The sequence below is a fragment of the Neoarius graeffei genome, chromosome 18, assembly GCF_027579695.1.
Source record: "Neoarius graeffei isolate fNeoGra1 chromosome 18, fNeoGra1.pri, whole genome shotgun sequence".
NCBI lineage: Eukaryota > Metazoa > Chordata > Actinopteri > Siluriformes > Ariidae > Neoarius > Neoarius graeffei.
In genome coordinates, this window is record NC_083586.1 from 49195321 (window position 1) to 49222735 (window position 27415).

Below are 27415 nucleotides of genomic sequence, written 5' to 3' on the forward strand. Positions count from 1 at the left end.
GTTTTTTTTCCCCCTCCCTAAAATATGTGCATTTTGGTGATTGTGTGATTTTGGAGCAGCACTCACAGCAGAGCAGAAATCTAATAAGAAAACAGAAGCTTCTCATTGATTTCATTTCTACCTGCTGGTTTTATGTGTCTGGGATCTGGATTGTATCCTGAGAAGATTTTAACCACGTTTGGAGTCTAGTTAGAAAGACTGAAATATGATTGAGCCTATTGAGCACAGTATGCAAATCAACTCATAACATATGGCAACAAGCTTCCTGTGTTGTTCCTTATTATTTCACAGGCTATAGCTGGTGCTTCAGTAATAGTGTTTTGTGTGAAGTTTTTGTTTTGTCAGAGAACATGTGTGTGATGATGTGATGTATTGGTTATCAAATGTGGTTTAGAGAGGCAAATGTGTTTAAAGTACCTGTCCTCTGAGTAGTCATAGTCTGAGTCTCCAGATCGATGCTCCTGCTGTGGATTATAGTAGTGAGTGGGTGACTGGGAATGATGCCGTTTCTGGCGAATTTCATCAAGACTCCTGGGAAGAGGGTGAGAAGGAAAAAGAAAGAGAGTGAGAGTGAGAGAGAGTGAGAGTGAGTGAGTGAAAGAGAGTGTGTGTGAAAGAGACAGAGAGTGGGTGAGAGAGTGAGATAAAGAGAGTGAGAGAGAGTGAGTGTGTGAGACATACAGACAGAGCGTGTGAGAGAGTGACAGAGAAAGAGAGAGTGAGTGAGAGAGAGAGAGGGAGAGTGTGAGAGTGAATGAGAGAGACAATGTGTGAGAGAGATGGAGAAAGAGCATGAGAGAGTGTGTGTGTGTGTGTGTGTGTGTGTGTGTGTGTGTGTGTGTGAGAGAGAGAGCGAGTGAGAGAGCGTGAGAGAGAGTGCGTGAGAGAGTGAGACAGAGACAGTGTGTGAGAGAGACAGAGACAGAGCGTGAGTGAGTGACAGAGAGAGAGCGTATGAAAGAGTGAGATAGAGAGTGAGAGTGTGTGAAAGAGCCAGAGAGAGAGTGAGAGTGAGTGAGAGAGACAGAGTGTGTGAGAGAGACGGAGAAAGAGCATGAGAGTGTGTGAGAGAGACAGAGAAAGAGTGAGAGAGAGTGAGAGAGTGTAAGAGAGACAGAGAGTGAGAGAGTGAAACAGTGTGTGAGAGAGACAGTGTGAGAGAGTGACACAGAGAGAGAGAGAGAGAGAGAGAGAGAGAGAGAGACAGAGAGAGAGCGTGAGAGAGTGACACAGAGAGAGTGAGTGGGAGAGAGAGACAGTGTGTAAGAGAGACAGAGAGAGAGAGTGAGTGAGAGTGAGAGAGAGAGCGTGAGAGAGTGGCACAGAGAGAGAGAGTGAGTGGGAGAGAGAGACAGTGTGTGAGAGAGACAGAGAGAGAGAGTGAGTGAGAGTGAGAGAGAGAACTTGCACCTTACACCATGGCATCATCTGTGTACTTTTTTTTTCTTCAGAGTTGAATGGTTTACCTCATTCTAACACACCATGATGTATTCAGTAGTTCATCAATACCTGTAGCAGTGTGATGATCAGCGTGACTGTGTTCGTCCCTGTATTCTTTTTCTGCCAATTTTTCATGCTTTTTTTATATGTATAGAGACAAAGACAAAAATCTTTCAGGCCTGCTTAGAGACCATTTTGCTTTACGGCTCTGAATCACACTCATTAAAGGTGCTGACTGCAAAGTCATCTGAAATTTTTTAATTGTTTTTTTTTTTTAATTGTACATGGCATTTTCCTAAATCCTGCAAGAAAAATACAATATGATGCGGACGAGATGTGATCATTTTGATGTCCGGAGGGCCGCTTTTCTCTGTTTTGGGACTGTTTTCCTCCATCTTGTGGTAAACAGTACGGACCTACGGAAACAGCCACCTGCAAGGAGCTTTAACTAATTAGCATAACTATGGAACTGCATCACACCAAGATGGCAATGCAGGAAAACATCGTGACTCTGCATCGACTTCTGAGAGTTTTGAGTCGCAAGGGATGTAATTTGTGGTTGACATTCGCAAATAGATTCGTGAAACAAAAGACAAATATATCTTTTCTCTGTTCCTGCGTTTGTGCTATCGTTTCTTTCTCTGTAAGATCAAAACATTAGGTGGATAACTCCATACTCAGACTCACCAATCCAAGACAAGCACTGCAAATTCTTCATCAGATTTCGCACCTGTTTCATCCTTCAGTCGATTCCAGCGGTCAATCTGTCCGTTCACGAAAATTCTTGCGGACAACCGTTTGGTTTCCATCACTTTTCTGGTGCGCTTTCTAGCTGATTTGCTTCCATATTTTCTTTTTCTTTTCCGCTGACTTTTAGCTGGCGGGAGAGCGGAGTCCGCCATGTTTGCGCATGCCGACTTGTTTTGGTTAAAAGTAAATCAAACACGCCCCACGGTGGTCACGTGATATTGTTGCTCACTTGCTTTGACAACCTCCGGAATTGTAAACTGTGGGACACTTTTTATCTTGGCAAAACATTTACACACAGGATACATGGTGCATGCAGCAGAACAACTTCTCAATTTCAACTCAAATCAACGTGAAACATCTCGAAACATCAACAGTAATAGAAATAGAACATTTTTGCCCAGAATTCAACTTTGCAGTCAGCACCTTTAAATTCAAAACGCAGCAAAAGACTGGATACTACATACGCCAGAATGTTATGAGCAGCTTCTAGCATCTCCTAGAGAAGTCATACGAGGAATAAAATTCTCTATGGATCCTTGCCCAAGATTTCTCTAATTGTAAGAAGGCATCATCTGACACTCTCTGGTCATGTTTCATGTCATGATGAACCAGCTGGAAAATTGCTCTTGTGGTCTCCAGAGGCAAAACGCAGAAAAGGGAGACCACACACTACACTGAAGTCTCTCACTGAGATGAAGACGGGCTTTAACGGATTAAACTGACCGGCTGCGATGAAAGATCAAGGGATATGGAATGCAAATTTCGTTAGTGCTTCACCACTACCTGATGGCACTGGATGACTCAAGAAGAAGAACAAGAAGATGTGTCTATAAAAAGGTTATGTCACGATTTACATCTGGAAAATGATTCAGCGAGGTCTTGATTCAGATTTTTTTTATTTTCCCGCACATTCGACTTTTTTTTTTTAATTGTGAGCTGATTGTTAACATACAACTTAATGAAGCCACAAGGTCATGGAATTGTAATGTGTGTGTGTGTTTGTAGTATATAGGCTATTATTCTGTCCACATTGACTGGATATGAGCAATCGTGCGCTCTGATTGGCTACTCTACTACTAGGATATCAGCTCATATACCGTGAGTAGAGAAAAACAAAATGGCTGAGCGTGTTGCTGAACCAACTGAAGATGAAATAAAAAGTTTCCTTGAAAACAAAATCCCAAGAAATACAAAAAAAAAGCAACAAAATATGGAATGAAAGTATTTGATGGTAAGAACGTATCTTTTTTATTTTTCAAGAGTTATTATTATAGCATTTTTCACAAATTGCGACTGTCATTTCGCCGGTTTGTTTACATTCTAAGCGGAAACGATTTTGTCGGACGTTTTGTATAAAGTTTTTATTTATCAAATTTGCAAAAAATAAAAATGCTCCGTTTGTCAAAATCCAGTGAATGTGGATAGAATAAAACAGTTATTCCACTCAATCTCGTCGTACATGAGCTGATAGCCGAAGAGGTGCAGCTCATGTATGACGGGATTGAGTGGAATAACTGTTAATTATATCACACTAACTTTACTATTTTGAGTTGTGAAATAAACAAACTAATGTGAATATTTCCATTATTGTGATATGCGCTTCTGTAAAAGGAACTTTACCATTTCTGTATTAACTCCTCACTATGTGCACGTAATTCAATTCTAAATAGCTTATGCATGTGTGTATAGACTAGATATATGAGTGGAGTGTGTGCGTGTTAAAGGTTCACCTCTGCATGGGGACATGTGTGTGGCGTGAACGTCCTCTACTCTGGTCCTCTCGGTGTGGGGAGACAGAGCGAGAGCGATGCTGAATGGCTGCCTGCCTCTCGGGAACCGTCAGTGTGCTGCACCTTTCCCTCTCTCTGGAGTTCCTCTCTGCTGCTGGTATATATCACACACATACACACACACACACAGTTCATCACTCTATATCGATAAATCTCCAGCTATCAGTTAAAAAGATCGGACTAACACTACCATGCGAGAGGATTGTGCCGAACTACCAGCACAACTGCTGAACTCTACAACAAGAAGCAAAAAGAAGCTCCTAATTCCTTGTAGTGATATTGTACTTGGCTAATAAATTGATTTCCAATCCCAGCACTTATCTTAACCCTTAAGAAAAAATCCTTCAGCTTCACGAGATTATAGAACTAAAACAGAATCATAAGCATCAAGCTAAAATCGACAGCAAACTCTACTGTAAGCATGCAACAAACAGAAAGGAAATGAACACAAAATTAGCATATTGTCATAAGGCCTGTATCGGAGTGTATTAAGCTGCCACAATCTGTCATTTCTGCTTAAGAACAAGATTTCTGCCAGCTTTATAACACTTCTAGGCCTTATGAAGGTGTTATAAGTGGTACTACGATGCGCCATTCCTAGTTTCCCTTATCAAAAAGAAGTATACTTCAAGTTCATTTTACGAAGCATACTTAAGTTAAAGTATATTTCCTTAAGTATACTTTTGTGTACCAAGTATACTGATATCAATGTACTTACAGTATACTTGTAATTAAACTAATCTACAGTAATACTTCTTGGGACTAAATTGGCCCACTTTTAGTTTATAAAAAGTATACTTTAAGTCTAAGGGAAGTAAACTCTGAGTATACAACTAGTATTTTTTATTTTGTACTGCAAGTATACCACAAGTAAACTTATATACTAATAGTTTACTAGTTCTATACTTGTAATCCACTCTTTAGTTTATAAAAGTATACTCTATAGCATATTAGAAATATACTATTAGTTACTGGTTATATACAGTGGTGCTTGAAAGTTTGTGAACCCTTTAGAATTTTCTATCTTTCTGCAAAAATATGACCTAAAACATCATCAGATTTTCACACAAGTCCTACAAGTAGATAAAGAGAACCCAATTAAACAAATGAGACAAAAAATATTATACTTGGTCATTTATTTATTGAGGAAAATGATCCTATATTACATATCTGTGAGTGGCAAAAGTATGTGAACCTTTGCTTTCAGTATCTGGTGTGACCCCCTTGTGCAGCAATAACTGCAACTAAATGTTTCCGGTAACTGTTGATCAGTCCTGCACACCGACTTGGAGGAATTTTAGCCCGTTCCTCTGTACAGAACAACTTCAACTCTGGGATGTTGGTGGGTTTCCTCACATGAACTGCTCGCTTCAGGTCCTTCCACAACATTTCGATTGGATTAAGGTCAGGACTTTGACTTGGCCATTCCAAAACATTAACTTTATTCTTCTTTAACCATTCTTTGGTAGAACGACTTGTGTGCTTAGGGTCGTTGTCTTGCTGCATGACCCACCTTCTCTTGAGATTCAGTTCATGGACAGATGTCCTGACATTTTCCTTTAGAATTCGCTGGTATAATTCAGAATTCATTGTTCCATTAATGATGGCAAGCCGTCCTGGCTCAGATGCAGCAAAACAGGCCCAAACCATGATACTACCACCACAATGTTTCACAGATGGGATAAGGTTCTTATGCTGGAATGCAGCGTTTTCCTTTCTCCAAACATAACGCTTCTCATTTAAACCAAAAAGTTCTATTTTGGTCTCATCCGTCAACAAAACATTTTTCCAATAGCCTTCTGGCTTGTCCACGTGATCTTTAGCAAACTGCAGATGAGCAGCAATGTTTTTTTGGAGAGCAGTGGCTTTCTCCTTGCAACCCTGCCATGCACACCATTGCTGTTCAGTGTTCTCCTGATGGTGGACTCATGAACATTAACATTAGCCAATGTGAGAGAGGCCTTCAGTTGCTTAGAAGTTACCCTGGGGTCCTTTGTGACCTCGCCGACTATTACACACCTTGCTCTTGGAGTGATCTTTGCTGGTCGACCACTCCTGGGGAGGGTAACAATGGTCTTGAATTTCCTCCATTTGTACACAATCTGTCTGACTGTGGATTGGTGGAGTCCAAACTCTTTAGAGATGGCTTTGTAACCTTTTCCAGCCTGATGAGCATCAACAACGCTTTTTCTGAGGTCCTCAGAAATCTCCTTCGTTCGTGCCATGATACACTTCCACAAACATGTGTTGTGAAGATCAGACTTTGATAGATCCCTGTTCTTTAAAAAAAAACAGGGTGCCCACTCACACCTGATTGTCATCCCATTGATTGAAAACACCTGACTCTAATTTCACCTTCAAATGAACTGCTCATCCTAGAGGTTCACATACTTTTGCCACTCACAGATATGTAATATTGGATGACCAAGTCTAATATTTTTGTCTCATTTGTTTAACTGGGTTCTCTTTATCTACTTTTAGGACTTGTGTGAAAATCTGATGATGTTTTAGGTCATATTTATGCAGAAATATAGAAAATTCTCAAGGGTTCACAAACGTTCAAGCACCACTGTACATCTAGTCCACTTTTTAATTTTGAAGTATACTGCAATTACCCTTCGAGGTATACTGTTAGTTTTCTAGCCCTAACCCTTACCTCATGCACACTACCAGTAGACAACTTAAGTTTTTTGTTCAAACGTGCTGCCGTATATCACAAAGAAGCCAATATGTGTGAAAAAGAAGTATTTTATAGGCTACTATCAAAAGGATAAGCACAACTACAGGGCATTTACACTTAAACATAAGGCACAGATATTTTAATACTTTATTTGACTTTTGTTAAGTATATCTTGGTCAAAAATTTAAGTATAAGCTTAATATACTCAGACTTTTCTATATACTTTTTCAGTATAAGCCAAGTATACTTATGTATAGCTTTATTATGTATACATCTGATAAGTAAATAAAAAGTAAACTGAAAGCGTACTCTCTTATTTTAGTTTAAAAGAAGTATACTGGAAGCACACTTGAATAAACTTCTTTTTCGTAAGGGTTTCATGCAGTTTGTGAGTGTTTTCTCTGTGATTCAGCTTCATTGCTACAAAAGTCCAGCACAGGGGGAGAAAGATTGACCTCCTGCCGAATAAAGAATAAATATCCAACAAACTAATCAATCATTTGGAATCGTACTAAAGCCGCATCTCGAACTATAAGTTGGAGGATATAACTGACACACTCATACAATTATGCAGTATTTTGGTTCATACAAATTAATCAATTGAGTAATTTCAGTTTTCAGTTCTTTTCAAAGACAGTACTTGCATATCAGGTTGGTATTCCAGGAAAAAAAAATCAACTTTCTGGAATGGATCTGATAGCCTTGAAGCAGGAAAGGTCTTTATTTTTTTCTCTCTCTCATCCTGTGGTGGACAGCTACGGCGTGATTACGGTCACCATGCGCCGCCCCACCCACCTGAAGACACTACCGTAATAGCATCATCATAATCAGTCTCAATGATGCGATGAGATCCTGAGACATACACACACAACATATGGTTGAACAACTACAAAATATGACATCACTCAGGACATTATGTGCAGCCTGGAGACTGCACGTGTGACACAGATCATTCCACTCAAGACAGTTTATTACGTACACCAAACTTAGATCGACACCAAACTTTCATCAGGTAAATCTAGAATGTACGGTCCTGTGCAAAAGTCTTAGGCACATGTAAAGAAATGCTGTACACCAAAAATGGCTTAAAAATAATGAAATGAAATATTTCAACGTTAAAAAAAAAAATACTATAAACAGTAATCAGCAAGCCGTAATAAATGAAACAAAGTCAATATTTGGTGTAAGACGACCCTTGAGGGGAGGCACGGTGGTGAAGTGGTTAGCGCTGTCGCCTCACAGCAAGAAGGTCCGGGTTCGAGCCCCGTGGCCGGCGAGGGCCTTTCTGTGTGGAGTTTGCATGTTCTCCCCGTGTCCGCGTGGGTTTCCTCCGGGTGCTCCGGTTTCCCCCACAGTCCAAAGACATGCAGGTTAGGTTAACTGGTGACTCTAAATTGAGCGTAGGTGTGAATGTGAGTGTGAATGGTTGTCTGTGTCTATGTGTCGGCCCTGTGATGACCTGGCGACTTGTCCAGGGTGTACCCCGCCTTTCACCCGTAGTCAGCTGGGATAGGCTCCAGCTTGCCTGCGACCCTGTAGAACAGGATAAAGCGGCTAGAGATAATGAGATGAGATGAGACGACCCTTGGGTTTAAAAAATAATAATAATAATAATAGTAGTCTTAGGTACAATGAGTGCAGTTTTATAAGGAAATGAGCTGTAGCTTTTAGGTCCCACAATACCGATAACTATAATTATAACTCCACCTATAATGATAACTATAAATAAATCGGTCCCTTATCAGTGATTGCTTCTGGAGCGATTTTTCCAGGCTTGGACCTGATCCGATAAAGCATCTGACCAATCAGGTAATTGTTTTTACGTGTGACGTTATCTGAGCACGTGTTATTTTTCCCCGGACATTTTTTTTTTTAATCTTGTTGCATCATGAAATCACGGAAAATAAAAAATAAAAAGTAAAAGTATGGATATTTCCTTCACAGATATGTGATTTTCCATGAAATATCAATCGTAAGTTAATAAAGTAAACATATAAATGCAGGTAAGGTATTTTAATTATGAACTTCAGCAGTCCAAGCATTTAATTGTTTCAGACTTTTTAATTTTTTACCCATGATGCATCATCCATATGAAATCGGTAACCAATCTGTAATATACTGAAATGTCCGTGATCAATCCATAAATTATTAGCATCCGTATTAAAATCCGTAACCACTCCGTATTTTGTATCCTTTTTGATTATATTTCCGTAATCTGTGACCTATCCATGTTATATTAACCACAGGAGTGTGTGCATGGGTTGTTTTGGAGTCCAAGCTGTAAGTTTAACCCAGAATAATGTGCTACTACTTGGAAAAAAACTTCCATGACTATTCCAAAGTCGCATGCATTTATTTCCCTGAGTGTCAGGACCAAGCAATATTATAGCCGGGATTATAGTTGTGGTTTTTCTGCTCCAGACTGAAACAGATTCAGATATAGGTATACTATAGTCATAGTTATCGGTGTTGTGGGACCGGACCCTTACTGAGCATCTTGCAGAGCCAGCCACAGTTCTTCTGGACACTTTGACTGTCACACTCGCTTCTTAATTTTGCACCAAAACCCGGTAGCCTTCATTATGTTCTCTTTTTTAATCTGAAAAGTGCTCTCTTATGGAATATGCTGCTCAAACAAATTTTTCTGTAACATTTAACTTTGTGCTGGAAAAAAAAAACCAAACACCCCCCTGAATGTCTGGAACTCTAAAATGTTTTTGTAAGGTTTGGACTCGATAATGTAGAAGTCATAAAATAGAAATCTATAACAAAGTTTGTCTCATCTCATTATCTCTAGCCGCTTTATCCTGTTCTACAGGGTCGCAGGCAAGCTGGAGCCTATCCCAGCTGACTACGGGCGAAAGGCGGGGTACACCCTGGACAAGTCACCAGGTCATCACAGGGCTGACACATAGACACAGACAACCATTCACACTCACATTCACACCTACGGTCAATTTAGAGTCACCAGTTAACCTAACCTGCATGTCTTTGGACTGTGGGGGAAACCGGAGCACCCGGAGGAAACCCACACGGACACAGGGAGAACATGCAAACTCTGCACAGAAAGGCCCTCGCCGGCCACGGGGCTCGAACCCGGACCTTCTTGCTGTGAGGCGACAGCGCTAACCACTACACCACCGTGCCGCCCCTAACAAAGTTTGTATGAAAAAAAACATAAGGTGCTAAAGACTTTTGCACAGTACTGTATGTCACTTTACAGATAAAGAATTACTGACTGAAGCCCATCTATTGCTGTGATCCACTGCTCAAAAAATACAGATGACATATGGCTACGGTCATGTGGTTCTGCTTTTGCTTTCTTGCGTTTATAAGTGACTTTTTCTTCGACTGTCTAACACTTTGATCTGCAGAGTTGTTGCTGAGTGACTTTGGTTTCCATGACTATTGCTTGAACTTGGTTGCCGTATCTGTCATGACTTAAAGTCGGTATTATCTGATCAATGGCGGTCCCCATTGATTGATGGATTCGAGCATGGCTGATAAATTGTCATAGCAACACATAAGCTACAGTCAGTAACTGTCACCTAAATGGTAAGTACTTGTTAATATGGCCACTAAGATATGAGCTACAAAATGGCTGTCTTAAATAAACTGGTGTGGTTTTTCTGTTGTTGTTGTCCTACATTTTTCTCCCCTGGCAATTCACGTCCACTAACCAGGAGTTTTTCCCTTAGCATATAACAACCACTAGAGGATACAGGTTAGCACGTGCTTCCTCTGAGACACGTGAACCCATTTGAGACACGTATTACTGCTGCTCAGGCTGCATCATAGGGCAGTTTAAAGGAGAACTAAAGGCAAATTTTTTTAATCAAAATTCTATTTATCTAATTTTATTAAATACAGGAATGCATTTTTGATCGCTATTTTGTCACTGCTACAGCAAGTTATGAGTGTTTGAAATATGCTCCGTAATATATCAGTCCATATGTCAAAGCAATGGCCGTAAACAAGATTCGTTGAGACCTGTGCGAAACATCATAGGACGGAAGTAAAACGTACAGCGGAAATCAAAGTAACCAACATCTACCAACGTTGTCAAAAGACACACACCCTCTTTCGAATGCTGACGTAATCAAGACGGAAGTTTTGTTTGTTTTGATAGCACTCAGGAAAGTTTGAAAAAAGTAGGCAGTAATCGTCATTTAAACTCATTTTTGTGCAATACTTTGTTTGGAAAACAATTTTCAAAATGGCAGCACTGACACCTGGCTGACACTTCACGTTTCGAAGTCTCGCACAAGTCTCGTGAAGATCGCACGGATAAGCGACGCCTGCCGTGGACCAAATGAACTAAATTCAACATGGCTACAAACCGAATAGGCCGATAAGTATAATATTTAATTGCAATTAGTTGCCAATACAAGTCACGATATAAGGTTACTAAAACCGAAAACGTAATTGAATAACACGTTAATTAAGAAATAAAGCAAGTTTAAAAATGACTTCAGTTCTCCTTTAACACACTTGGAGGAAAGTGCTATATGCCCTCTTCAACATACATGAGCTCACAGATACCTGTGATTGGATAGTGATTGACAGGAGAGAGAGTGGGCACAGCTCCTGGCATCACTGGGAATCAAACACGTGATCTCCTGATGACAGGGCGAATTAACAGTAGATCTGTTTAACTTGATATACAGTAAGTTGATCTGAACAAATGTCACTGCAGTAACATGTTTACACTCAATAGAAGGTAATAATGCAGCAATTTCTTTAATATTTCTTAATATTTGAAGATGACGTATGATAAACCTGTGCAGCCAGCCTACTGTCAGAGCTGCTGTTATGGGAAATTAATCAACACCTTCTGGTCTGAATTGAAAATTCAACATCAATGTGTTATAAAATCCTGTTAAAAATATTAAGAAATGATATAAATATTTATAAAAGGCATAATAATAGACTAGTAAAAATGCTTACAAAGTTTTGAGAGCACGTTATACAGAATTATAAGTACTGCATAGCTACAATATATAGAGGATATTACACAGGTGTGTGAAGATATGAAATTTACCTTCGAGTTGTGAATGTATATATCACGAGTGAGCAAAGTGAATGAGAAGATCGTTGTGTAATGTTCTTTATATTATATGGACACATCCACAAAAAAATACGCAAGTTACTCAAAAGAATTTTAATTTTGGACCGGTTCGCCATTTTGACAACGCACATCCAGTCAGTGGGAAAACATCATGATGGGAGTGACATCATCGGTGTGAAATATCAGGAATTATTATACATACAGGACACTTTTTCAATAGAAGAAAAATGTGTTCTATTCCCTTCTAGCAGGTTTCATTCATTTGGTTTGATAGCATGCAATATTGTTAGCATATCGCTTATCCTATGTGTGTTACTGTATGTCACTCTACCCAATGGACAATGAGTGTTGAATATGGTTTACGATATTGCATGGTTGTCAAGATAAAATGACGCCACACATCGGAGATGTAAAACTTCCATGCTAGTGAGCGACTGGGAGAATTTGTAAACAAACATGGCCACCAGGTTTGCTTTGCTAAAAGCGAAAGAGTTTGAGACAATTTTGGCTGCCAGGTTGCTCCGTTGTGTGTAGCTGTCAATGTTGATTTTAAAAATAATTAAGTAAATTACGTAAGGAAATGAATACTTAAAGGAACAGTCCACCATACTTCCATAATGAAATATGCTCTTATCTGAATTGAGACGAGCTGCTCCGTACCTCTCCGAGCTTTGCGCGACCTCCCAGTCAGTCAGACGCAGTCAGACGCGCTGTCACTCCTGTTAGCAATGTAGCTAGGCTCAGTATGGCCAATGGTATTTTTTGGGGCTGTAGTTAGATGCGACCAAACTCTTCCGCGTTTTTCCTGTTTACATAGGTTTATATGACCAGTGATATGAAACAAGTTCAGTTACACATTGAAACGTAGCGATTTTCTATGCTATGGAAAGTCCGCACTATAATGACAGGCGTACTAACACCTTCTGCGCGCTTCGGCAGCGCATTGATACGGAGCTCAGATATCAATGCGCTGCCGAAGTGCGCAGAAGGTGTTAGTACGCCTGTCATTATAGTGCGGACTTTAAACAGGAAAAACGCGGAAGAGTTTGGTCGCATCTAACTACAGCCCCAAAAAATACCATTGGCCATACTGAGCCTAGCTACATTGGTAACAGGAGTGACAGCGCGTCTGACTGTGTCTGACTGACTGGGAGGTCGCGCAAAGCTCAGAGAGGTACGGAGCAGCTCGTCTCAATTCAGATAAGAGCATATTTCATTATGGAAGTACGGTGGACTGTTCCTTTAAGTCTGAATGAAAAATACTGTAGCGAGCGTGCGTGGAAGAAGAGTCTGGAGACAGAAATCTTACTTTCTCGGTCGTTAGCCTGTGCAAGGAGCTCTCGATTGCACTGGCTTGACTGCACTAGTGTTGGCCTTCGCTAACACTACTGATGAATGCTACACCAGCTGGAAGGTGACTGGACTGCTGCACTAACAGCATTGAGTTGCGTGTAAGCTAGTGTAGGCCTTTGAGAATGCTGATATGAAGAGAGCGTGTATGTATAATAATAATAACAATAATCTCATCTCATCTCATTATCTGTAGCCGCTTTATCCTTCTACAGGGTCGCAGGCAAGCTGGAGCCTATCCCAGCTGACTACGGGCGAAAGGTGGGGTACACCCTGGACAAGTCGCCAGGTCATCACAGGGCTGACACATAGACACAGACAACCATTCACACTCACATTCACACCTACGGTCAATTTAGAGTCACCAGTTAACCTAACCTGCATGTCTTTGGACTGTGGGGGAAACCGGAGCACCCGGAGGAAACCCACGCGGACACGGGGAGAACATGCAAACTCCACACAGAAAGGCCCTCGCCGGCCACGGGGCTCGAACCCAGGACCTTCTTGCTGTGAGGCGACAGCGCTAACCACTACACCACCGTGCCACCAATAACAATAATAATAATAATAATATTGGCTGGCTTTTTTTCATGGTATATCAGATATATTCAATTCAGCTACTCGTCTTTGACTCGTTTAATATCATGCTAGCTGAATGGAATATATCTGATAGACCACTCAACGCCAGCCAATATTATTGAAATATGTCACTAAGATCCGCGATGTATATCGTATGAAAAATGCAATTTTTTCAACGCAAGAAGATAAACTACATATCTTCAAGCCAACATGTGATTTTCTTTTTATTATATCGACACATTCACAAAGAAAAAGTCCCCAAATTTATCAAAACAATTAACTGATTTCCTCAGGAGTGGCACATAGAGATTTATGTCATGGTTTTGGTTCTCCATGTCCCGGATGTAACTCGTATGAAAAATACGACTGGCATATTTCCCTGTAAAACTTTCGTGTCCAGATAATATAATACTTTGGGAAAACTTGTTTTCACATCTCTTTGCAATGTTATACATGTATGCATGAGCCAGAGTTCAGTTCATATTTAGGATAGAAGTCCCTTATTATACTGTGAAAACAATTTTGCTTGATTTTTTTTCCTTTCATAGATTAAGAAACAAACACAGACAGGACACTCACTCTGCAGCTTCTTGCTGGGGCTGTCGGTGTGGATGTGTCTGCGGGGGAGGTACGGGGAGGGTTGGGGTAGAGGGAGAGACGACACATCATGGGTCTGCAGCTTGTACCAGTGCGGCTGATCGTCCAACAGAGCCGTTTCGAGCTCGATCAGGATCTGGACCAAAAAGATGAACGAGAGTCCATTACTACTCTAAACGATCTTAAAGTAAATATATTGAATCAGAACAATTAAAAAAGAATTTTAAAAAATTGGACTGTATTATCTGACTAGACTACAACAGCCTGACTAATTATTATTACCCTATATAGAAAACTAATCTCAGATGGTGTGTAATTATAAACGACGTGGATTTCTCATGGTCATGTAAACACACCTCTCCAAGGAACTCGCTCTCCTCCTCCTGCGCTCTCGGCTGGTCCCATACAGTGATCTCCAGCATGCGCTCTCTGAAGTCCCTACGGTGAACATGTGAATAAAGGAATGTCTGGTTCCACCTTGGTTCCAAGCTCTTCTTCACCGTCTTCGTCCTCCTCTTGCTCTTGTCACTAAAAGAGATCACAATGGGTCATTCTAGAATTCAGGGTACATTTGGTGTCTCTGAGGTAAACCTTTTGTTATTTTCCACAAAATAAATCTTTTATAATAATGCAAATTATGACAAACTTTCACCAATAGCGATGCTTGATGTACATTTTAGACCCAATTTATCCATAAAACATTCACTAAGGCTACATCCACACGACAACGGCAACGAGATGTTATTTAAAAAAATATCGCGTCCAAATGGGCAACGATCAGTAAAATATCAGGTCCATATGGCAACGCAACGCTTGCTGAAAACAATGCAATACACATGCCACACCTCTAGGGGCGCTGTAAGACGGTCCTTTCGGAGACACCAGAACAATAGAAGAAGTAAGGACGCATGCGCGTAAACAATTATGCGCGAGACTTCATATTAGCCACAAAGTCAGGAAAATCTGTTCGTAAAATTACATTATAATGACCAAATACAATGAAAAGTATTTTTCCAGTCTCACCTGTGAAAGGTAATCCCATGTGATCTCGTTTGGACGGCAAACCTGTTGGTACAGTTAAACGCAGCTAATCTTTATTCTCCGCTTTGACCTATCCAATATGGCGGTGAGGATGACGTATGATTCTACGCGGAAGGCGGCGTCTTTAATGGTCCGGAATAAATTGAATGCTACACGTTGATGGATTAATTTGTTGTTTCTCACCTGTGAAAGGTAATCCCATGTGATCTCGTTTGGACGGTAAACCTGTTGGTACAGTTAAACGCAGCACATGAATCTTTATTCTCCGCTTTGACCTATCCAATATGGCGGCGAGGATGACGTATGATTCTACACGGAAGGCGGTGTCTTTAATGGTCCAGAATAAACTGAATGCTACACGTTGATGGATTAATTTGCTCTTCTACGCCCTTTTTGAGGAATGTATTGTAGGACTTAAATCAACATCTGAAGAGGTGAGATCGCTCCTTTTTTCCCTATTTTTGCTGGCGGGATTGACTCTGCCCTAAGGGCAGAGTCTCTCTCTCTCTCTCACTTTGCACCATTACACAATAAATATTCACAGTGAAAATATTTTGTAAGCGCGTTTCATGAACCAAGTTATAGGATTTGTTGACAACTCGCATCGAGTTCATTACACTTCTACCCGGCGTGAAGCACTCAGTCATGTGGTTGTGACGTCATCGTAAACAAATCCGTTCTACTCATCCAGACGACTTCGCAACGGCAACGTTGCCAGATCTTTCCACTCTGGAACCCGTTCTCAAAAAGATTGGGTTTTGGGCACCCAAAACGCCGGTGCCGTGTGGACGCCAGGCCTAAACGATAAGCAATTGTATCGGAGTCACCTGAATCCGTTGCCGTGTGGACAGGGCCTAAATGACTCCCACCCCTTCCCCAACATTACTGTCTGTCTTCGACTCCTGATTCATCCATTCAACTCGAATAAACATGAAGTGATTCAGTCTGACGATCTGTTTTTTGGGGTGCTTATTTTATTAACTGTTACAAAATCAACTGCATAGAAAGTCTATTTTCTGTATTATGTAAAATTTCGATTAAAAAAAAAATTATCCATCCCAATGTTCTTGTCAACTCTGTTATAAAACTGAATAAAATCCACAAAGACTTTTAAAGCTAGACGGCCTTTCGATTTAATAAAATCTGTGAAATTTATTGCCCTCTGAAATTTGGTCATTGTGATATATGTTTATTTCTGCAATATCTCAAAAAAACAGGCCATTCTGTGGTTGGGAAGGTATTTAATTTCAGGGGATTCCCGAGCAAATAATGTACAATGCTGAGAGTAAATGAGTGCACCCCCTTTGAAAAGTAACATTTTAAACAATATCTCAATGAACACAAACAATTTCCAAAATGTTGACAAGACAAAGTTTAATATAACATCTGTTTAACTTATAACGTGAAAGTAAGGTTAATAATATAAACTTAGATTACACATTTTTCAGTTTTACTCAAATTAGGGTGGTGCAAAAATGAGTACACCCCACAACAAAAACTACTACATCTAGTACTTTGTATGGCCTCCATGATTTTTAATGACAGCACCAAGTCTTCTAGGCATGGAATGAACAAGTTGGCGACATTTTGCAACATCAATCTTTTTCCATTCTTCAACAATGACCTCTTTTAGTGACTGGATGCTGGATGGAGAGTGATGCTCAACTTGTCTCTTCAGAATTCCCCATAGGTGTTCGATTGGGTTCAGATCAGGAGACGTACTCGGCCACTGAATCACTTTCACCCTGTTCTTCTTCAGAAATCCAACAGTGGCCTTAGATGTGTGTTTAGTCATGTTGGAAAAGTGCACGACGACCAAGGGCACGGAGTGATGGTAGCATCTTCCCTTTCAGTATAGAGCAATACATCTGTGAATTCATGATGCCGTCAGTGAAATGCAGCTCCCCGACACCAGCAGCACTCATGCAGCCCCACATAAGGACACTGCCACCACCATGTTTCACTGTAGGCACCAGGCATTTTTCTTTGTATTCCTCACCTTTGCGACGCCATACAGTTTTGAAGCCGTCAGTTCCAAAAACATTTATCTTGGTCTCATCACTCCAGAGTATAGAGTCCCAGTAGTCTTCATCTTTGTCAGCATGGACCCTGACAAACTCTAGGCGGGCTTTTTTGTGCCTGGGCTTTAGGAGAGGCTTCTTTTGTGGACGGCATCCATGCATGCCATTCCTCTGCAGTGTACACCGTATTGTGTCACGGCAAATAGTCACCCCAGTTTAGCTTTCTACTTCTTTAGATAGCTGCAGTGAACTTGCATGCTGATTTTCTTCAACCCTTCTCATCAGAAGACGCTCCTGTCAAGGTCTTAACTTCCGTGGACGACCTGGACGTCTCTGTGAGATGGTTGCAGTTCCATCTTTCTTAAATTTTTGTACCACTTTTGCTACAGTATTCTGACTGATAAGTAAAGCTTTGCTGATCTTCTTGTAGCCTTCACCTTTGTGGTGTAAAGAAATTATTTTCTTTGGGGAATTCTGAAGAGACAAGTTGAGCATCACTCTCCATCCAGCATCCAGTCACTAAAAGAGGTCGTTGTTGAAGAATGGAAAAAGATTGATGTTGCAAAATGTCGCCAACTTGTTCATTCCATGCCTAGAAGACTTGGTGCTGTCATTAAAAATCATGGAGGCCAGACAAAGTACTAGATGTAGTAGTTTTTGTTGTGGGGTGTACTCATTTTTGCACCACCCTAATTTGAGTAAAACTGAAAAATGTGTAATCTAAGTTTATATTATTAACCTTACTTTCACGTTATAAGTTAAACAGATGTTATATCAAATTTTGTCTTGTCAACATTTTGGAAATTGTTTGTGTTCATTGAGATAGTGTTTAAAATGTTACTTTTCAAAGGGGGTGGACTCATTTACGCTGAGCACTGTACATGAAATTGCTCGCTTCGTGCAGTCAAGCAGACAGAGGAAGTTTGTGTGCGCATGCACAGGTTTACCTTCTTCTTCTCCTTTTGGGTTTTACGGCAGCTGGCATCCACAGTGTTGCATTACTGCCATCTACAGGTTTACCTTTGACTGTGCACTGACAGTTCCATCATTCTGTCGCTAAACGAACAGCTGATCACACCGAGGTGCTCACTGACCGCCGATATTTATTAGTTTGGTCCTGCGTTTCCTTTCCTTCGTATATAACATAACCTCTTTTCTTCTCGCTTTCTTTCCGTTACTGTAGTCGGTCTTTCACGGTTCATTCGCACACTCACATCCTCCATTTTTCTCTCCTGTTTCAAATTTGTATCCCACAATGCTTTGTGCGAATGGGTAAAGCCCACCACATGATGCATTGACGTAGTATCTTGTATTGCGTCATGGTGAAGCAGGAAAAAATAGCGAATTTAGGGCCACGTGGCCTTAAATTCATTAATTGTTCCATTTAAAAAAACAAATAAAATTGGAAGTCTGTGATTCGAATTCAGTAGCTTTTGGTCCACTAAACAAAAATAATTGGGTGTCGGGGAAAATTCTTTTTATGACCTACACTTGAAAAATCTGAAAGGCGGTCTAGCTTTAATAATACGCATGACACTTGCACCAAGTGACGTCACTTCTTCTGGCGGGAAACGCCAGAAAGCCAGCGAGATATATTATGTTTCTTCTCTCATTAATTTGAACAAAATGTTGAGGATACACCAAGAGTAGATTAATTATTCGTCAACTCTGTTACTGCGATATTCTCTCACTCATTTTTTTAAACAACAATGTGACTAAAATACATAAAATTCTGTTTTTACACATGCCACGCGATAGCTAGTTTGAGGTTAGCGCGCGGAGTTAAGACGCAAAACAGGGCAACATGTCAACTCTGTTACCACCAATTCTGTTAATGGATTGCCCAGTTTAACGATAACAGAGTTGACGGTGGCTAACGGAGTCGACACTTGAAATGTACCCGCAATTACAGAACGGGCCACTTCTGTGTATAGAGTAAATAGAGAGGTTATGAAAGATTGCTGAGAGTTTGTTCGTCAGAAAAGTTTCTTACACTGGGATGGTACCCCTCAAAAGGTACACAGAAATATTTGAATCTCTTTAAAATGTATTTTAACATGGGAAAGTGTACGCAGTTTTACTTTAATAGTCATTACGGCTACAGAACTGCAGCTGGTTGCACCAGAAGAGCATAAGCTCTATCATAGCCTCGATGTAACTGGCCACTATGTTCAAGTTTACAGACTACTACTACTACATAGCTTAAAATTTCTACCTACAGGTTGTTTAAAGGCAGAGGGAAGTCTCTGGAAGATTATCATCGAATCTGATCAGCTTTGATTTCACAACTCAATATCATTGAGAAAAGGACCTTTGGGTCTCTTTAACGTGGCTGTAAGTACATTAATCACTCAGCAATGCTCACCTCCGATCAGGAAGGAAGTACATTTTGACGTAAGGGTTGCGTGGTCGGCCGTCTGGACGAGAAGGCAGGTCTATGGCTTGTAATACGTTGACGATAAGCTGATGGCCCACTTTGTCGTACCACAATTTCACCTTGTTGAAAAACACACACAGTCCATATTAAGGCATAAACAAGAGCAATAGTTTGTTATTAATAATGAGACCAAGCAGTGCAGTCCACGTCCGCTGCATTAATTCTTTTTCAGTTTGAAATTAAAATGAGAAAATAACAAAACAGATTTCATTTTTATTTTATTTTTAATAATAATAATAATAATAATAATAATAATAATAATAATAATAATAACAGAGTGGAGCCCCATGCTTAAAAGAAATGCATCAAACTGATTTTTGATGGCTTTTGCGACCATATGACGTCCGTAAGTATGCACAATGAACGTGTACGACCACAGGAAACCTGATTGTAAGTGCAAGGCAACGTATCTCATAAACACTTGACCATGGGACAACACAATTTGTATCTTTATTTACATAAGATAGATGGGTTTTTATCTAAGATGGCACAGTGGTGTAGTGGTTAGCACTGGCGCCTCACAGCAAAAAGGTTCTGGGTTCGAGCCCAGCGGTCGACGAGGGCCTTTCTGTGCGGAGTTTGCATGTTCTCCCCGTGTCCGCATGGGTTTCCTCCGGGTGCTCCGGTTTCCCCCACAGTCCAAAGACATGCAGGTTAGGTTAACTGGTGACTCTAAATTGACCATAGGTGTGAATGGTTGTTTGTCTCTACGTGTCAGCCCTGCGATGATCTGGCGACTTGTCCAGGGTGTACCCCGCCTCTCGCTCATAGTCAGCTGGGATAGGCTCCAGCTTGCCCGCAACCCTGTAGAACAGGATAAAGCGGTTACAGATAATGGATGGATGGATGGATGGATGGATGGAAGGGTTTTTATCCAGCGCCTATTTTTAATTCGCTTTTTAAAAAAGGATGTGGGATTATTTACTGACACATTTTTCAGAAAATATTCATGACAGTTTCATAAAGAACTAGTTAAAATAGTTTTATTAGTCTATTAGCTTGCTGGACAGTTGACAGTTTCTGCCACATAAGGGCGAAAAACGGATGTAAGTGCAGGAAGTGTTTTACTGAAAACACCGTCACAGGACAATGCAGCAATTTATTGACATGAAATACAAGACATGACACAATTCAATGGTTCATATGCTATAATATTATTATTCTATTCAGGTTGGTTTTGTGCCCTTGCAAATACACTATATTGCCAAAAGTATTTGCTCACCCATCCAAATTATCGGAATCAGGTGTTCCAATCACTTCCATGGCCACAGGTGTATAAAATCAAGCACCTAGGCATGCAGACTGTTTTTACAGTTTGGAGCTGGCCCCTTCCTCTTCCAACATGACTGTGCACCAGTGCACAAAGCAAGGTCCATAAAGACATGGATGACAGAGTCTGGTGTGGATGAACTTGACTGGCCTGCACAGAGTCCTGACCTCAACCCGATAGAACACCTTTGGGATGAATTAGAGCGGAGACTGAGAGCCAGGCCTTCTCGTCCAACATCAGTGTGTGACCTCACAAATGCGCTTCTGGAAGAATGGTCAAAAATTCCCATAAACACACTCCTAAACCTTGTGGACAGCCTTCCCAGAAGAGTTGAAGCTGTTCTAGCTGCAAAGGGTGGACTGATGTCATATTGAACCCTATGGATTAGGAATGGGATGTCACTTAAGCTCATATGTGAGTCAAGGCAGGTGAGCAAATACTTTTGGCAATATAGTGTATTTTGCTCATACACTCATCAGGAGCTCCACTTTTAGGCAGTGTCTTAATATATGGTCCTGTGCAAAAGTCTTAGGCACATGTAAAGAAATGCCGTTGACCAAAAATGGCTTAAAAATAATGAAATGAAATGTTTCAACAATAAAAAAATACTATAAACAGTAATCAGTAAGCCATAATAAATGAAACAAAGTCAATATTTGGTGCAAGATGGCCCTTTGCTTTAAAAAAAAAAAAACAGTAGTCTGAGGTACAGTGAGTGCAGTTTGATAAGGAAATGAGCTGTAGGTTTTACTGAGCATCTTACAGAACCAGCCACAGTTCTTCTGGACACTTTGACTGTCACACTTGCTTCTTCATTTTGCACCGAAACCCAGCAGCCTTCATTATGTTCTCTTTTTTAATCTGAAAAGTGCGCTCTTATGTAATATGCTGCTCAGATACAAACTTTTTTTCTGTAACATTTAATTTTGTGCTTGAAAATGAACGTTTGGACTCTAATATGTTTTTGTAATGTATTGACTCAATAATGTAGAAATCATAAAATAGAAATCTATAACAAAGTTTGTTAGGGCGGCACAGTGGTGTAGTGGTTAGCGCTGTCGCCTCACAGCAAGAAGGTCCGGGTTCGAGCCCCGTGGCCGGCGAGGGCCATTCTGTGCGGAGTTTGCATGTTCTCCCCGTGTCCGCGTGGGTTTCCTCCGGGTGCTCCGGTTTCCCCCACAGTCCAAAGACATGCAGGTTAGGTTAACTGGTGACTCTAAATTGACCGTAGGTGTGAATGTGAGTGTGAATGGTTGTCTGTGTCTATGTGTCAGCCCTGTGATGACCTGGTGACTTGTCCAGGGTGTACCCCGCCTTTCGCCCGTAGTCAGCTGGGATAGGCTCCAGCTTGCCTGCGACCCTGTAGGACAGGATAAAGCGGCTAGAGATAATGAGATGATGAGAACAAAGTTTGTATGAAAAAAATATATACTGTATATAGGGTGCCTCAGTGGCAAACTCTTACTATTAGAGCTGGGACTTGAGCTCAGCCAAAACTTAGCCAGGCACCAAAAAATCAAAAGGATTTTGCAAGGGATTACAGTAGCAGCAGACTGCCAGGTCGTGCCATTGTGTGTAGGTGTTAATGTTGATTTTAAAAGCAGTTCAGTAAATTACATACAGTGGTGCTTGAAAGTTTGTGAACCCTTTAGAATTTTCTATATTTCTGCATAAATATGACCTAAAACATCATCAGATTTTCACACAAGTCCTAAAAGTAGATAAAGAGAATCCAGTTAAACAAATGAGACAAAAATATTATACTCGGTCATTTATTTATTGAGGAAAAATGATCCAATGTTACATATCTGTGAGTGGCAAAAGTATGTGAACCTCTAGGATTAGCAGTTCATTTGAAGGTGAAATTAGAGTCAGGTGTTTTCAATCAATGGGATGACAATCAGGTGTGAGTGGGCACCCTGTTTTATTTAAAGAACAGGGATCTATCAAAGTCTGATCTTCACAACACATGTTTGTGGAAGTGTATCATGGCACGAACAAAGGAGATTTCTGAGGACCTCAGAAAAAGCATTGTTGATGCTCATCAGGCTGGAAAAGGTTACAAAACCATCTCTAAAGAGTTTGGACTCCACCAATCCACAGTCAGACAGATTGTGTACAAATGGTGGAAATTCAAGACCATTGTTACCCTCCCCAGGAGTGGTTGACCAACAAAGTTCACTCCAAGAGCAAGGCGTGTAATTGTCAGCGAGGTCACAAAGGACCCCAGGGTAACTTCTAAGCAACTGAAGGCCTCTCTCACATTGGCTAATGTTAATGTTCATGAGTCCACCATCAAGACAACACAATGGTGTGCATGGCAGGGTTGCAAGGAGAAAGCCACTGCTCTCCAAATTCCACATTTCCACATTGCTGCTCATCTGCAGTTTGCTAAAGATCACGTGGACAAGCCAGAAGGCTATTGGAAAAATGTTTTGTTGACGGATGAGACCAAAATAGAACTTTTTGGTTTAAATGAGAAGTGTTATGTTTGGAGAAAGGAAAACGCCGTCCAGCATAAGAACCTTATCCCATCTGTGAAACATGGTGGTGGTAGTATCATGGTTTGGGCCTGTTTTGCTGCATCTGGGCCAGGACGGCTTGCCATCATTGATGAAGCAATGAATTCTGAATTATATCAGCGAATTCTAAAGGAAAATGTCTGTCCATGAACTGAATCTCAAGAGAAGGTGGGTCATGCAGCAAGACAACGACCCTAAGCACACAAGTCATGAATAATAAATAAATAATAATAAAGTGAATGTTTTAGAATGGCCAAGTCAAAGTCCTGACCTTAATCCAATCGAAATGTTGTGGAAGGACCTGAAGCGAGCAGTTCATGTGAGGAAACCCACCAACATCCCAAAGTTGAGGCTGTTCTGTACGGAGGAACGGGCTAAAATTCCTCCAAGCCGGTGTGCAGGACTGATCAACAGTTACTGCAAATGTTTAGTTGCAGTTATTGCTGCACAAGGGGGTCACACCAGATACTGAAAGCAAAGGATCACATACTTTTGCCACTCACAGATATGTAATATTGGATCATTTTTCCTCAATAAATAAATGACCAAGTATAATATTTTTGTCTCATTTGTTTAACTGGGTTCTCTTTATCTACTTTAGGACTTGGGTGAAAATCTGATGAATGTTTTCGGTCATATTTATGCAGAAACATAGAAAATTCTAAAGGGTTCACAAACTTTCAAGCACCACTGTAGGAAATGAATACTTAAGTGTGAGTGAAAAATACTGCAGCGAGCATGCTGCGTGGAAGAAGAGTCTGGAGACAGAAATCTTAGTTTCTTGGCCGTTAGCCTGTGCTACTTGTTCTCGATAGCACTGGCGTGACCAATTTATTAGCATTCGCTAACACTACTGATGAACGACTCATGGTTAAGCTCGCGTTGGGCTTCAAGAAGGTCGAGGGCGATACATTTTTGATCCCTCCCACTATAAATCAAAATCTCATCTCATCTCATTATCTCTAGCAGCTTTATCCTGTTCTACAGGGTCGCAGGCAAGCTGGAGCCTATCCCAGCTGACTACGGGCGAAAGGCGGGGTACACCCTGGACAAGTCGCCAGGTCATCACAGGGCTGACACATAGACACAGACAACCATTCAGACTCACATTCACACCTACGGTCAATTTAGAGTCACCAGTTAACCTAACCTGCATGTCTTTGGACTGTGGGGGAAACCGGAGCACCCGGAGGAAACCCATGCGGACACGGGGAGAACATGCAAACTCCACACAGAAAGGCCCTCGCCGGCCACGGGGCTCCAACCCAGGACCTTCTTGCTGTGAGGCGACAGCGCTAACCACTACACCACCATGCCGCCTAGATCAAAATCTGATTGGTTAATTCATCTGTGACTTCCTACATAAACATACACTGCCATGGCCTTCTGTCCCGGCAATGAAGTCCTAACCAATGAGTGAGCAGCTCTAAACTCTTCTCAGCCTAGACACAACAAACAAAATCTCATTGGATAACTGGATTTTAATGTTTTCAGGAAAGTAACCCTTTCATTTCTGAAGCAAATTTGATAGAAAATGAGGCCGAATTAGAATTAGAAGAGAATAATTATAATGAAAATAACATTTGAAATGCTGATACGTTTGGGCCTTTACAAAACTCACAAAACCAAATATTTCTCTCAACCCAAACAGCAAAACCTTCAAGGCTTTAAAGACACTGTTTAATTATAAAACATGTCCGCTTTACATTTACAGATGTAGTTCATACATTAAAAGTTTTGTGTCTGACATGGCACCTTCAGATTAAATAAATCAGCCATTTTGTGAATAAGTAAGCCATGGAAAACTGTTTTGCGTGTCAACAATTATGTTAAAACTGGATTACAGAAATGCGATCTCCAGACAGCTCAGATTCCTCATGGTTCTTATTATTCTGTTTTATGTCTGAAAGCCGATGCACTTATAAACCACAGACATGGTGCTTGGCGTAAAAATTACGCTCTGTTGTCCATCAAAGCGAGTAATTAGCACCTGCTTGCACCCCACTGTGTGCTAGTTGTTGAAAACAGCATCACATTCATTGATATAATGTTCCTATTTAACAGTTCAAGAAAATGTATGAGCTTTCCAGTGTGAATACTGCCAGTGCTAATAGGTCAATGGAAATATACCATTTATTACTGTTACTGTTCCATCAGACAAACTAATATCAAGCACTCGCCCAAATTTGCTCACTGTGGCTATTGCTTCATAGAGGCGGAGCCACGATGTCATCGTGTTGTAAGAATTTAAGAATGAGTGTAACAATAGCGCACTGCATGTGCGCATACGCATAAGTATTACAATCACCAGAACAGCGAATCGTGATCTCGCGATACGTACAGTTGATCTCGTGTTATCGAAGGTACACAAGAACGAGTGGCGGAGCCACAATGTCATCGTGTTGTAAGAATGTAAGAATGAGTCTAACAATTGCGAAACTTCGTAACCAATCAGCACTTATCCTGATCAAGTTCCATCACCCGTTCTGCTTCTTGATAAACTTTGGAACCAATCAGAACCAGAAATGAAATAAGAGAAACCTCGTTATAACTTCGTAGTATTGGAAGATAATCGGCAGATAAAAAGAGCAACGAAATTCACCTCATGGTTCGCCACGGCTACTGATTCGATATCAAGTAAGCGATGTTTATTTGAAGAAAATTTACCTTTTGATTATCACAGCGGGCGGCACGGTGGTGTAGTGGTTAGCGCTGTCGCCTCACAGCAAGAAGGTCCTGGGTTCGAGCCCCGGGGCCGGCGAGGGCCTTTCTGTGTGGAGTTTGCATGTTCTCCCCGTGTCCGCGTGGGTTTCCTCCGGGTGCTCCGGTTTCCCCCACAGTCCAAAGACATGCAGGTTAGGTTAACTGGTGACTCTAAATTGACCGTAGGTGTGAATGTGAGTGTGAATGGTTGTCTGTGTCTATGTGTCAGCCCTGTGATGACCTGGCGACTTGTCCAGGGTGTACCCCGCCTTTCGCCCGTAGTCAGCTGGGATAGGCTCCAGCTTGCCTGTGACCCTGTAGAAGGATAAAGCGGCTAAAGATAATGAGATGAGATGAGATTATCACAGCTTTTGTTTGGTCCTTCTGAAAGGTCAAATGAAAGGTTTTGTAAGTTTTTTTGAGCTTTTTGGCAGATATTTACGCCAAGAATTCCAGCCATTCAACAAAAACCCAAGAAGCCAGTGAAGACAACGTTGGAATCTTTTGAGCGATCCGCTTGGTTTGCAATTACAAACATCCCATGTGGGAATAAATCAGCTCCTTCGTGAAAACTGAGTCAAAGTTAAAAGTATAATTGGTCAAACTTCTGCAATTGGCTTTAATTTTTTTTCATTTTATTTTCAAGTTTTTACACTACACTTGTGAAACAAAATGTGCTCATTAGTACTAAATAATGCTTCGAAGACAATTCATGACCAAGTGCTTTGCTACTATTTTGAAAATTGATCTAGTTCACAGCGCTGTATTTTGAACAAAACACAGTAAACAAAATTGGTAACCAAAATCCTACAAGCCCTGATACTGCTCACAGCTTGGTGATGCTTGCAAGAGATGAGACGAGTATCACTGATAACGTATATATGCTATATTTACTGTATGGACATGGGATCAGAAAACTATTTTATTTATAAGCAGTCGCCACATGGACCCATTGAGTACCTATTTTTTGTATTATGCTTTCAGAACATTTCCATAAATTTAGTAAGATATTCGCTCAAATATAGACTTTAGACCATAAGAACTGCTATGTTAGATGATTATTGGTTAATGCCACAGTTTTAAACAACACTAAGTAAGGAAAGTCTTCAGGACTGGTTTCTTGTCAACATGACAAGCTACATTTTTTTTAATTCACTTTATTAAACG

At 40.8% G+C, this 27415-nt stretch overlaps 1 protein-coding gene across 1 annotated transcript in view; it reads right to left on the minus strand.

Moving 5' to 3' along the window:
- rims1b (regulating synaptic membrane exocytosis 1b) overlaps nt 1-27415 on the minus strand; it is a 177072-nt gene that overhangs the window by 64613 nt on the left and 85044 nt on the right. The window contains exons 11-16 of the mRNA XM_060898963.1: nt 19682-19812; nt 14611-14782; nt 14237-14390; nt 7456-7512; nt 3921-4074; nt 418-531 (exon numbers count right to left, since the gene is read on the minus strand). Coding sequence (XP_060754946.1) covers nt 418-531; nt 3921-4074; nt 7456-7512; nt 14237-14390; nt 14611-14782; nt 19682-19812 — 782 coding nt within the window. The remainder of the gene's footprint in view (nt 1-417; nt 532-3920; nt 4075-7455; nt 7513-14236; nt 14391-14610; nt 14783-19681; nt 19813-27415) is intronic.